At 39.3% G+C, this 13,214-nt stretch overlaps 2 protein-coding genes across 2 annotated transcripts; both read right to left on the bottom strand.

Annotated features, from left to right (window-relative positions):
• Positions 1–200: 200 nt before the first annotated feature.
• LOC128612045 (uncharacterized) lies at positions 201–3,531 on the bottom strand. Its single transcript, XM_053631948.1, has 6 exons — positions 3,373–3,531; positions 2,440–2,787; positions 1,341–1,685; positions 1,094–1,210; positions 758–807; positions 201–482 (listed from the first exon to the last, which is right to left on the bottom strand). The coding sequence occupies exons 1-6, from the start codon at positions 3,458–3,460 to the stop codon at positions 348–350; spliced, it is 1,083 nt and encodes a 360-aa protein (XP_053487923.1). The 5' UTR covers positions 3,461–3,531; the 3' UTR covers positions 201–347.
• A 5,383-nt stretch (positions 3,532–8,914) lies between these two features.
• LOC128611976 (uncharacterized) lies at positions 8,915–11,991 on the bottom strand. The gene is made up of 6 exons (XM_053631873.1): positions 11,896–11,991; positions 10,971–11,318; positions 9,881–10,216; positions 9,551–9,667; positions 9,327–9,358; positions 8,915–9,226 (listed from the first exon to the last, which is right to left on the bottom strand). The coding sequence occupies exons 1-6, from the start codon at positions 11,981–11,983 to the stop codon at positions 9,095–9,097; spliced, it is 1,053 nt and encodes a 350-aa protein (XP_053487848.1). The 5' UTR covers positions 11,984–11,991; the 3' UTR covers positions 8,915–9,094.
• Between the last annotated feature and the right edge of the window lie 1,223 nt (positions 11,992–13,214).

Consider the following 13,214-nt stretch of genomic DNA (forward strand, 5'->3'; position numbering starts at 1 on the left):
TCTGATGTAACACTTTTCTAAGATCCTGCTTGGCACCAGTGTGACATTTCTTCACCTTAAACACAGATTTAACACAATAATTGTCGCACTAAGATGATTATTATAGAAAATAAATGTGTTCAGACACATGTGACAGGACAGTCTTGAGAAAATTGTAAAGGTTTTATTACAAGCAATCAAAGCTACAAATAATGAGTGTCAATTTGGTACGATATAATAAATAAATAAAAGTTTCTTGGTAAGGGCTTGAGCCAACACAAGCCTCCAGATCAGATCTGTACTGGAGTGATGAACAAAAAGATGTTGTTGACTAACAATTTCAGTAAAAGAATAATATTAAAGTATAATTAGTGAGTAATGCTGGAAGATTTCACTTCAGAGTACACGCTGTCTTGAGGTCGACCTCGATGTTCTCTCACTCTTTTAGTTTTCCTTTCATTAAAATGTAAGGCAGCGTAATTCAGTTCTACAGCATCATGGTCCTGTGGAAATGAACATAAAATCAGAACTAAATAATAAAATGTAAATAAATACATAGATATTTATTTACATGGCACTTTTCAAGACTAGGAGATCAATTCAAATGAATGATGGTAATGCACATTATTATGAAATTACTGAAGCTACAATAAGTAACAAATTAAGTATAAGGTTTAAACAGATCTATTTACACGTGTCTGATTTTATACTGAATTTAAATTGGAATTGGAATTATGAATATAATCCTGAGTCATCTCCTGCAGAAGGAAAGAAGTACCTGAGTGTTCGTCGTCTCAGTGTTTATCGCAGAACCATGCTGAAATCTCTCTGGAAGAAAAAAAAAAAAGAGAATGTGTAATGAAGATTTTCTTCTATAAAGACATTATGCGCTAAGATCTGACACTGCTAACATTTTCCTTATTGTTTTTTAACATGATTTGGACTTTTAGACAAACCAAATCTAAAAATTATGTTAACTGAATCTGAATTGTAAATAACTTTTTTTTTAATGTAGGATGTTGTTTTTTTGTCTGCTCATGTTGGCACAGGTTTCCCAGTCGCCATTTTTATGCACTACTGAAGATAAATTTACACTGTTATATTAAACACTTACCTCTGAATTGTTGGCAGTTTTTCATTTTACAGAGTAAAACAGCTTGAACAGAGATCAGAATCCCGCATATTAATAAAGCTGTTCCCAGACAGATCACGGCAGGATTAAAGGATGTTTCTTTGGAAAACAAACAAACAAAAACTTCAGGTTACTTCTGCATATGAACATGTCATAATATATGATTTTTTTTTCGTTTTCTGTACCTATAAAAGGTAACCCTAGTAATATCCACAAATTGTTCACCAACCAAAGTTCTCCAGTTGTACTCGTGTCCCGTTCCCAAAAATGATCTTCCCACACATGGCCACAGCGCAGTAGTAAGTTCCAGTATCATTGAGGCTGAGGATGTTCTTGGAGAAGCTGTACACACAGGTGTGTATAGAAGAGCCGCTCTCACACTGATGGCTGCTGTTGTGATGAGTGTAAATGATTTGAGGATGGGATTGTGGTGGAGCAGCTCTGAACCAGAGCACTTGGAGTTCTGCTGATCTGCTCTCAGAGAGAACCGAGCACTGCAGAGTCACTGACGCTCCTGCAGGAACCAAGTCCGACACGCCGCTCTGGGACACTGACACTTTTACATCTCCATCACCTGTTCAGTGCAATATACACAGTGGAAGACTGAAGCTTGACATAAACCCTACAGGCCAGTGATATAAGACCTTTAAATTACCCTTACAGTTTATGGGATATGTCATGATCTCCGTAATAATGCTTGATGCTCTGCTAACTCAGTCATAAAAAGCACATGGCAAGACATGTTTAAGACATTATTATACCAGACTTATGATGTAGGGTTTAAGTAAAGTGTTAGCTAAGATCTTCAATTTGTTTTATGCTTGTACCAGATAACTACCTTTAGTTTGAAACACTTATACCGTCTTATATAGAATATTATATGATCAGAAGCTGTTGATAATAATTTTCTATAACAGCAGCAGTAAAATAAAATAATAGCGAAATGATTCAGTTAAGATCAAAATGAGGCTTAACACATACATACGTCGCTCTCTTTTTTTTTCTGGCAACTGTTAGCGACCCGGCAAACAAATTCTGCCATAATAGTGTATAATAGTGTAAAATTATTAATAAACTAATCCACTGCCAAAAGATGTGCTGCAAATTGCACAACGTGGTTCCTAAATTATTGTACACTGCATATCACACACCTTACACACAGATTTAACTAATCGTACATAATTACATTAGCACTTCTTTATAACAATAATTACAAACAATTATTTCATTTACATATTGCTACATTTTTCAAAATTCAGAGGTTAAGGAATACGTATGGACCGCAATTTAATTATAATTCTAAATATTTTTAAATCATAAATGCTTACCTTTCACTGATAAAAATGTTCCTTTTGCAAATACTGTGTAAAATGTAATCAAGCCACAGTAATACATGGCCTCATCTGATGGGTTCACGTTGATTATCTTCAAATGACAGTTCTTGCTTCCTTTCTCGATTCTGAACCTTGGAGAATTGACTTCATCTTTGTAAATGGGATCCTGTGCTTTCTGTACCACAGCCACTAAAGAAGGTTCGTGTCCTCCTGCTTGCTTGTACCAGACGATGGGTTCAGTATTTTGTTCTCCCAGCAGAAAGCACTGTAGAGTCACGTTATCACCAGCAGTAGCAGTGATCACCGGGTTCGCCTGATGGACACTGTTTGTTTGTGCAGGAACTAATGAGAGGAATGAACAAACAAACAAACAAACAAACAAATAAATAAGTTAACTGATGAATTCATTTATGAATATATTGTACAAAATGGTATACAAATATTTTTACTTTCTTAATCAAGTACAAAGGGAATTTCTGTATGGTTTCTTTGGCTATACATTAAAAAAAGATTCAAAATCCCAACTGTATAAGAATTCAATGGTTGAAGATAAAATGATAGAAATCTCCAGATGATTTGAACTAGACATGTAAGTCATTGAAATGTTGTTAGTAATTCTACAGAGTGTCTGAAAAGTCAGTCAGGAACCAATAGGAATATGTCAAGCAAATATGTTGAGCCCAAAATGTTAAGCAAAATCCTCAAAAAACACAATACAGCAGCTGTGAAAATGGGCAGAGCGTAAGGATGAACATGCAACGCATATGTTGTAAATAATAAATACAAAATTAATTATATGCAGTTTTATTCGCATTGGTATCTGACTTTCCGGACTTTCTCTGTATTTGGTTACTTGTTTTTCATGCTTAGTATGAAATTCTGTACATGATTAGAAAACAGAAAATATTACAAAACATTTGCACTTACCAAATTTATTAAACAGCACCACATTAATCCACATGACCATTATCATCTTGAGGTCTGTGTGCTGCATTTCCTCTTGATAAGCTTTCATAGCGTCCAACTGAGCACATCTCAATTCAAGTCAAAGTTTTATGATGTGAGGTTCTGACATCACAAACTTCCTGTGAGTTTCTCCTCCCATAAGTCACTGTAATGAAAATGGCACTAGGTGTCCTTCATAAAGTCAACATTATCACTTATGTCACACTGTTGTACAATACTGTAGCTTTTCTAAAGTAGCTAGCTAACTGTGCTAACTGGATCTTAGATTTTTTAGTCGTCATAGGTGCTGGTTAATAGACAGCATATTAATGGTAACTCTATTATACAGGAAACTCTCCAAACTTGACAAGCTGAAATGTTACCAAAGAGCTCTATTTGTGTTTTATGTAGTTATCATATTTTCTAAATATATTTTCTGATCAGAGTAGGCTATATTGTTCCAAAAATTTCTGAAGTGTCTAAATGCTTTTAGATGTGCAACTCTGTGCATCGTTTTTTATTATTTATTTATTTATTTATTTATTTATTTATTTATTTATTTATTTTTAGCATAGGAGCACTTATTGTTCTCTATGTAACTGTTGTAATTGCTGCTTTCAGGTTGTCCTGCAACTCTTTTCAAATGACTGGTGGCTTCTCTCTTACCTTCCGTATTATTATCTGATCTGGCATGGTGCACCTGTCTGGGAAAATTACTTGTGGTTCCATGAACAGGGAAAACTTTAGTAAGATCCTTCATCATCACCTTGATTGCTACTTGTTGCGTGAAATCTTCCCAACTAATAGCCTGTGTATTTTATACTGACAATTTGCATGAGATTCTAAAATTATAATGAATAAAAAAACATAATTAATTAATTGCACTGATTGTTAAATAACTTTCACTTGTATTTTTTTTTTTTAAATAAATTGTCCAAATACAATACTTTTTCTGATCAGTTTTGATTTTTAAACATACTTTTTTTGTTCATATTTATACGTACACACCCTTTCTGTGCAGGTTATACCAACTATGCTTAAATCCGAATACATATTTAGGTATTTGGAGCATTAAGCACATACAGATACAAACACAGATAGTGTTATTGTGTTACACCCTTACTGTGTTGAACATGCCGAAGCGGGATAGATCAGAGCAAACTGTATATTGAGGAAGTCATATGTGGTGATCTGCATTAGAGACAGGTTTCAGATAAAACCTAAGCTCATGTCAGAGGAAGTGACCGGTCTGACCACAAAGAGAAAATGTAAACGTACACAACAGGAAATGGTACAAAAGAAAAACCACTATCTGAAGCTTGTGTAAAATCATGCCTTTATAGACCTGCCATGATCCGATGACGTGGCAATTAAGCACGTTACGTGATATAAATATGGCACCTGTGAACCACGCCATCAGCCTCTATTATCTGAAGCGAAGACACAATTCACAGGCCTGCCCTGGTATGACAAAGCTACGCAATGTCTCGTTCCCTTCTCAAGGAACAGGGTTACATGCGTAACCCAGATGTTCCCTTTCAAAGGGAACTTCGACGTTGCGTTTAGCATAACACTATGGGAACGAGAATACCCACTCCATCATACCGAGGGTACGGCCTGTTCAAAAAGACCCAAGCCCGAGGGTCACTGCAAGACACTTGAGCCCAGGGTGGAATGAATATCCAGGCTGTAATAAGGAATGAATGTGTGTGGCATAGACCACCCTGCAGCAGCACACACATTCTGTAAGGGTACCACTTTGGACAAAGCCTTCGCGGAGGCGACCGCCCTAGTGGAATGAGCCCTTATGCCCAGAGGCATAGCGAGACCGCGCGCCTCATAAGCAATAGAGATTGCTTCCACTATCCAATTAGAGATGCGCTGCTTTGACACAGCATCACCTCTACTGTCGCTGCCAAAGCAGACCAGCAGCTGCTCCAACTTACGCCACTGGCCGGTGGACGTAAGTACAGGGAGCCTTTACTGGACACAGTAAGTGCATTCTCTCTTGTTCCGGTGTGGGGAATGGAGGACGGCAGAAAGCCTGCAACACCACACGGTGGGCAGCCGATGTAGGCACTTTAGGAATATAATCCGGCATAGGATACAGGAAGGCCTTGGATAATCCAGGGTCAAATTCAAGGCAGGAAGGGGCAACAGAGAGAGCTTGTAGATCTCCTGCTCGCTTGAGAGATATCAAGGCCAGCAGAAGAGCTACCTTTAGTGTCAGAAGCTTCTCAGAGGCTGACTCTAATGGCTCAAATGGGGCCTTGACAGACCTTCCAGGACCACAGAAAGGTCCCAGGAAGGTATGCGTGGCCTGCAGATGGGCCTCAGCTGCCTTACACCACGCATGAACCTCGAAGTTAGAGGATGTTGCCCCACAGAGGCTCCATCAACAGGGGCATGGCTGGCCGAAATGGCAGCCACATAGACCCTGATTGTAAAAGGAGCCCACCCCATTGAGAAACGTTCTTGTAAGAACTCCAGGACTGTAGCTATTGCGCAGTTCACTGGGTCTAGCTGACGTTCCTCACACCACAGGACAAAAAGCTGCCACTTGAGTGCATACAATTTCCTTGTGGATGGTGCTCTAGCATTTAACATGGTCTCTACAACCTCAGTTGTGAGACTAGAATCTATGAGCTTGTGTCCCTCAGGGGCCAGGTAAACAGTTTCCATAGTTCTGGCCGAGGGTGATAAATCAGCTCTCCGGCTTGAGACAATAGATCCACACTAAGGGCTCAAATGGGGCACCTGACAGACCTTCTAGGACCACAGAAAGGCCCCAGGAAAGTATGCGCGGCCCGCAAATGGGCCTCAGTCACCTGACACCATGCATAAACCTCGAACTTAGAGGAAGTTGCCCCACAGAGGCTCCATTAACAGGGACATGGTTGGTCGAAATGGCGACTACGTAAACCCTGATTGTAGAAGGAGCCCACCCTGCTGAGAAATGTTCTTGTAAGAATACCAGGACTGTAGATATTGCGCAGTTCACTGGGTCTACAGTGGATCCCTGTGGATAGGAATCTCCCAAGGAGTGCCATCTGGCAGGGATATTATCTCTGAGAACCATATTCGAGCTGGCCAATAAGGTGCTACTAGCAGCAGACATAGACTGTTTTGGCGAACTCCCGCTAGAACTTGTGGGAGCAGAGCGATGGGGGGAAAACTGTACAGATGTGACCTCGGCCACATGTGCACCATGGCGTCCAGCCCTAATTGTGTGGGAGGAGTGAGGGCGAACCACAGCGAGCCATGTGTTGTCTCCTCGGAGGCGAACACAGCAGTCCTGCTTTGCTAAAAACCTCACCATATGGACTCCACCACTTGTGGATGGAGCCACCAATTCCTGGGCCTCAGCCCCTGCCTCAACAGGATGTCTGCCTCCATATTCCCAGAATGTACATTGCACTCACTGACAAACTTTCCTTCTGCCCAGAGAAGAATTAGTGGTGCCTGCCTGAACAGGGGGCACGGACATAATCCTCCCTGGTGGTCAATATATGAGACCACCGGTGTGTTGTCTGTAAACACATGGTGACCTCTCAATTGAGGAAGAAGGAATTTCAGTGCTAGAAACATGGCCCACATTTCTAGGCAATTTATATGCCGCTCCAGATGAGGGCCGCACCAGAGACCACGAGCTGGACAGCTGTCTAAGACCGCGTTCCAGCCAGTGAGGGAGGTGTCTGTCATTACCGTCTTGCGCTAAGGAGACACCCCTAGAGTGTGACCCAAGTCTAGAAACTGGGGACACTGAAATTCTCAGAGCACATAGGCATCCCCACATGACACTGATAATTCTCAGAGGTTTCACCCTCGTCCTTCCGTCCTTGGACAAAACCCCCAACTTATCAGCCACCACTGAATGGTCTCCTGTGCAATAGGCCCATAAGCATCAATAGTTTCCCAAGATCCAGCTTTATCTTGCTCAGTGTTGATAGGATTGACCCTACGCATGTTGGGGATAGAAATGCCCTCATCGTAGTAGAATCCTTATAACCTCTAGAAAAGTTGTCCACTGCACAGGAGAAAGCATACTTTTCTGAGGTTCAACCTGAGCCCCAAGCTCTTCATGTGGGCGAGAACAACATCTTGATGTTGAACCGCCAGTTCTCTGGATCGTGCTAGAATCAACCAGTTGTCTCGGTAGTTTAGTACACGGATGCCCTGGAGTGACAATGGAGCCAGTGACATACATGCACTTTGTGAAGGTGCGAGGGGATAAAGCTAGCAATATTTCTATGTGGAAACATGCACCTTTTAGATCTATCGTCACAAAGCAGTCCTCAAACTGAATCTGTGGAACAATAAGTTTGGGCGTCAGCATCTTGAACCTGTATGTCCGAAGAGTACAGTTCAGATGACGCAGATCTAAAATTGGCCGCATACTCCTATTTTTTGCGGACCAGGAAATAATGTCTGTAAAAACCTCCCTCCCTCAGGGAACAGGGTACATGTTCTATGGCCCCTTTGTAGAAGAGGGATCTTACTTCCTGCGCTAACGTCGGGCTCGGGTCTGTGCTGACCACTGTGGTGAGCACACCTCTGAACCGGGGGGGTTGAGCTATAAACTGGACCCGGTAACCCTTTTCTACGGTAGACAGAACCCATGGAGACACATTTGGCAGTAGTTTCCATTGCATGCGACACCCCTAGACACTTCACCCAGAAAGTGTGCACTATTCCCCGTGATGAAACAGGAGCAAGCCGTAACACACCCTGAAATCTCTCACTCATATTTCTCCCTCTTGCTCATTCCTATTTTTTTCTTCTCTATTTTTTTAAAGGGATAGAAAAGTTCTGAGATTTTGAGAAAAGATAGCGAGGAAATGAAGCGTATTTTTGTTTCTTTACACAACCAACTGACATGCAGTCTTTCGCTGAAGATAATAAAGGCGGACGGCGGGGTTCACAGGTGCCATATTTATATCACGCGACACGCTTAATTGCCACGTCACCTGATCATGGCAGGCCTATAAATAGGCATGATTTTACACAAACTTCAGTTACCGGTCGTGCGTGAGAGGCACTTCCCATAGTGTTATGCTAAACGCAACGTCTAAGTTCCCTTTGAAAGGGAACACACTGATGTGTGAACTCCGTGCCCTTTCATAGTGCTCATTTATCTCATGCATAGTTGGAGAGTTTCGTAGTTTCACGCATGAACATAGCTCATGTAATATATTTTATTATGAAAGCATACACTGTAAAACCGGATAATTTCATTTAGAAAAAAAAAAATTGAGGAAACTAATTACCTCAACATTTTAAGTTGATAAATCAATTTCTTTAAGCCAAATACACTTAGATATAACAACGATTGAACTCAAACTTGTTATATTTAAGTGTATTTGGCTTAAAGAAATCCCTTTATCAACTAATCAGTGTCCTCGACTTTTTTGAGTTAAATGAACTTATCCGGTTTTACAGTGTAGAAACAAAATTAGAGCACTTTCTTGAGAGCACAGCTTTTTTGCTTAAACATCCCATTCTGATGTTCAATCTTCAGTCCTATTTTTTTTGTCATTTCATCACTCCTTTCTTAATTAGTAACAGTTAATATCACAGCTTGTTTGATGTCAGTGTTTGAGATTAAAATGAGATGAGCAGACCACCAGTAGAAACTTTATTCCTGATCAGACTCGAAAACAAATAAAATTCTAGTGAACAAAATAAACAATTGAAGACGTATAATTTAAGTCATGGCGAGAGATCTGACTTCAGAATACACGCTGTCTTGAGGTCGTTCTCTGCTTTTTCTTCCTCCTTTGCTTTTCTTTTCATTAAAATGTAAGGCAGCATAATTCAGCTCCACAGAGTCACGGTCCTGTGGGAATGAATATGAAATTAGAAATAAATCATAAAAATAAAAATACAAAATAAGGGAAATAATCATGATGATTATAATTCTGAGTCATTTTCAGTACCTGAGTGTTTGTTTGTCCAGCGCTTTGTCTCTCTGGTGAAAAATCATTTAACATTTACTTCATTTAGAACATTTAACATCGTTTATCATTTATTTCCTTTTACAGAGTGCTGGTCTCATCACGTGAAGAGATCTGACCGTATAATATAATTCTAGAAAACCCAATGTGTTCATTCAACGCCAAATATATTTTGAAATGATTTTGCAATGCTATTGAACACTTACGTGTGTGTTGTTCACGGTTCCTCCATTTACAGAATAAAACAACTTGAACAGAGATCACAATCACACACACTCCCAAAGCTACAGCGAGGAAGATCACTACAGGATCCACAGATTCTTCTGTAGCACAAAAATAATAATGATAATAATAATAAGAATAATGATGAAGATATACTTTATACAGTATATCACACAATTTCATGCAGATATATTAGAAAATAATAACAATATGATCATAGCAGTATTATAAATATCTACAAGCATAGCGATAAGAACATAGAACTAAAGTAACATCATATCCTTCATTAAATCTTTGAGTAAATGTTCTCCTACTCAATTGTACTCGTGTCCCGTTCCCAAAAATGATCTTCCCACACACGGCCACAGCACAGTAGTAAGTTCCAGTATCATTGAGGCTGAGGATGTTCTTGGAGAAGCTGTACACACAGGTGTGTGTAGAAGAGCCGCTCTCACACTGATGGCTGCTGTTGTGATGAGTGTAAATGATTTGAGGATGGGATTGTGGTGGAGCAGCTCTGAACCAGAGCACTTGGAGTTCTGCTGATCTGCTCTCAGAGAGAACCGAGCACTGCAGAGTCACTGACGCTCCTGCAGGAACCGAGTCCGACATGCCGCTCTGGAACACTGACAATTTTACATCTCCATCACCTGTTCAGTGGAATATACACAGTGGAAGACTGAGGCTTGACATAAACCCTACAGGCCAGTGATATAAGACCTTTAAAATTACCTTCATAAATTATGGGATATGTCCTGATCTTCGTAACAATGCTTGATGCTCTGCTAACTCAGTCATAAAAAGCACATGGCAAGACATGTTTAAGACATTATTATACCAGATTTATGATGTAGGGTTTAAGTAAAGTGTTAGCTAAGATCTTCAATTTGTTTTATGCTTGTACCAGATAACTACCTTTAGTTTGAAACACTTATAACGTCTTATATAGAATATTATATGATCAGAAGCTGTTGATAATAATTTTCTATAACAGCAGCAGTAAAATAAAATAATAGCGAAATGATTCAGTTAAGATCAAAATGAGGCTTAACACATACATACGTTTCTTTTTTTTTTTTTGGCAACTGTTAGCGACCCGGCAAACAAATTCTGCCATAATAGTGTATAATAGTGTAAAATTATTAATAAACTAATCCACTGCCAAAAGATGTGCTGCAAATTGCACAACGTGGTTCCTAAATTATTGTACACTGCATATCACACACCTTACACACAAATTTAACTAATCGTACATAATTACATTAGCACTTCTTTATAAGAATAATTACAAACAATTATTTCATTTACATATTGCTACATTTTTCAAAATTAAAAGGTTAAGGAATATGTATGGACCGCAAATTTAATTATAATTCTAAATATTTTTAAATCATAAATGCTTACCTTTCACTGATAAAAATGTTCCTTTTGCAAATACTGTGTAAAATGGAATTAAGCCACAATAATACATGGCCTCATCTGATGGGTTCACGTTGATTATTCTCAAATGACAGTTCTTGCTTCCTTTCTCGATTCTGAACCTTGGAGGATTGAATTCATCTTTGTAAATGGGATCCTGTGCTTTCTGTACCACAGCCACTAAAGAAGGTTCGTGTCCTCCTGCTTGCTTGTACCAGACGATGGGTTCAGTATTTTGTTCTCCCAGCAGAAAGCACTGTAGAGTCACGTTATCACCAGCAGTAGCAGTGATCACCGGGTTCGGCTGATGGACGCTGTTTGTTTGTGCAGGATCTATTGAGAGGAACAAACAAACAAACAAACAAACAAACAAACAAATAAATAAGTTAATTGATTAATTAATTCATGAATATTTTGTTCAAAGCATCAAGTAGAAAGGGAATTTATGTATGGTTTCTTTGGCTATACATTAAAAAAAAAAAAAAAAAAAAAGATTCAAAATCCCAACTGTATAAGAATACAACGGTTGAAGATAAAATGATATAAATCTCCAGATGATTTGAACTAGACATGTAAGTCATTGAAATGTTGTTAGTAATTCTACAGAGTGTCTGAAAAGTCAGTCAGGAACCAATAGGAATATGTCAAGCAAATATGTTGAGCCCAATATGTTCAGCAAAATCCTCAAAAAACACAATACAACAGCTGAGAAAATGGGCAGAGCATAAGGATGAACATGTAACGCATATGTTGTAAATAATAAATACAAAATTAATTATACCCAGTTTTATTCTCATTGGTTCCTGACTTTCCGGACTTTCTCTGTATTTGTTTACTTGTTTTTCATCCTTAGTATGAAATTCTGTACATGATTAGAAAACAGAAAATATTACAAAACATTTGCACTTACCAAATGTATTAAACAGCACCACTTTAATCCACATGACCATTATCATCTTGAGGTCTGTGTGCTGCATTTCCTCTTGATAAGCTGTCATAAGGTCCAACTGAGCACATCTCAATTCAAGTCAAAGTTTTATGATGTGAGGTTCTGACATCACAAACTTCCTGTGAGTTTCTCCTCCCATAAGTCACTGTAATGAAAATGGCACTAGGTGTCCTTCATAAAGTCAACATTATCACTTATGTCACACTGTTGTACAATACTGTAGCTTTTCTAAAGTAGCTAGCTAATTGTGCTAACTGGATCGTAGATTTTTTTGTCGTCATAGGTGCTGGTTAATAGACAGTATATTAATGTTAGCTCTATTATACAGGAATTAAAACAAAACAAAAACACCTGGAACTTGATGTCAACTGGTCTAGTTCTTCTAGTTACTAATTTGTATGCCTGAAAAGTATGCAGGAAGGAATCTACTTAAGAAAAACTATTCTGACATTTGACCTTGCTATGACCTTGGCTCGGTTTGAATCAATTCCAAAATCGAATCAGTTCATTATATTATTATAATATCATATTACATACAACAGATTTATTAAATACAATACAATATTAGTGTTACAGTAGTTATGCAGTACGATGCTATAATACTGCCACTGCCACTGTGGCTTAGCAGTTAGCATGGTTGCCTCGCACCTCCAAGGTTGTGGATTCCTGCTTCTGCCCTGTGTGCATGGTGTTTGCATGTTCTCCCTGTGCTTCAGGATTTCCTCCGGGTACTCTGGTTTCCTCCCAAAGTCCAAAGACATGCATTATAGACTGAGTAGCATGTCCAAATTGTTTGTTGTGTGTAAATGTGTGTGCGATTGTACCTTGCGATTGGTTGGCACCCCATCCAGGGTGTCCCCCGCCTCATGCACCGAATCCCCTGGGATAGGCCCCAGGCTCCCTCATGACCCTGTGTAGGATAAGCAGTATGGAAAGTGTATGGATGGATAATATTTTGTTACAAAGCTGTTGTTGGCAGTTGCAGCCTGGAGACATCTGCCTGTGAGATGTAATTAGCATTTTGCAGCATTGTGGTTCAGTTTTGGTCCATTCCTCCTGGCAGGTTGTCTTCAATTCTCCAAGGTAATGAGGATCCCACTGATAAACTCACAATTTTAAAGCTTTTTTAATGGTATTCAAGTCAGGAGACTGGCTAGGCCATTCAGGGCCTTCGTGAGTTATTTTGGCTGTATGTTTGACGTTGTCTTGTTGAAACTTTCACCATCTGCCACAATTCAGTTTGTCTAACATGTCCCAGTACATCGCTCCTAGTACCAGTT

The sequence above is a fragment of the Ictalurus furcatus genome, chromosome 8 (assembly GCF_023375685.1).
Source record: "Ictalurus furcatus strain D&B chromosome 8, Billie_1.0, whole genome shotgun sequence".
Taxonomy (NCBI): Eukaryota; Metazoa; Chordata; class Actinopteri; order Siluriformes; family Ictaluridae; genus Ictalurus; species Ictalurus furcatus.

What these genes read in the sequence shown, in the direction of transcription:
- LOC128612045 (XM_053631948.1), bottom strand. Translation starts at nt 3,460, where the DNA reads ATGAAAGCTTATCAAGAGGAAATGCAGCACACAGACCTCAAGATGATA. An exon ending in AACATTTTTATCAGTGAAAG is followed by an intron (nt 1,686 to 2,439) that starts GTAAGCATTTAT and finishes TGCACTGAACAG; the next exon opens with GTGATGGAGATGTAAAAGTG. An exon ending in CTGAGACGACGAACACTCAG is followed by an intron (nt 483 to 757) that starts GTACTTCTTTCC and finishes TCATTTCCACAG; the next exon opens with GACCATGATGCTGTAGAACT.
- LOC128611976 (XM_053631873.1), bottom strand. Translation starts at nt 11,983, where the DNA reads ATGACAGCTTATCAAGAGGAAATGCAGCACACAGACCTCAAGATGATA. An exon ending in CGGGACACGAGTACAATTGA is followed by an intron (nt 9,668 to 9,880) that starts GTAGGAGAACAT and finishes TTTGTGCTACAG; the next exon opens with AAGAATCTGTGGATCCTGTA. An exon ending in CTGGACAAACAAACACTCAG is followed by an intron (nt 9,227 to 9,326) that starts GTACTGAAAATG and finishes TCATTCCCACAG; the next exon opens with GACCGTGACTCTGTGGAGCT.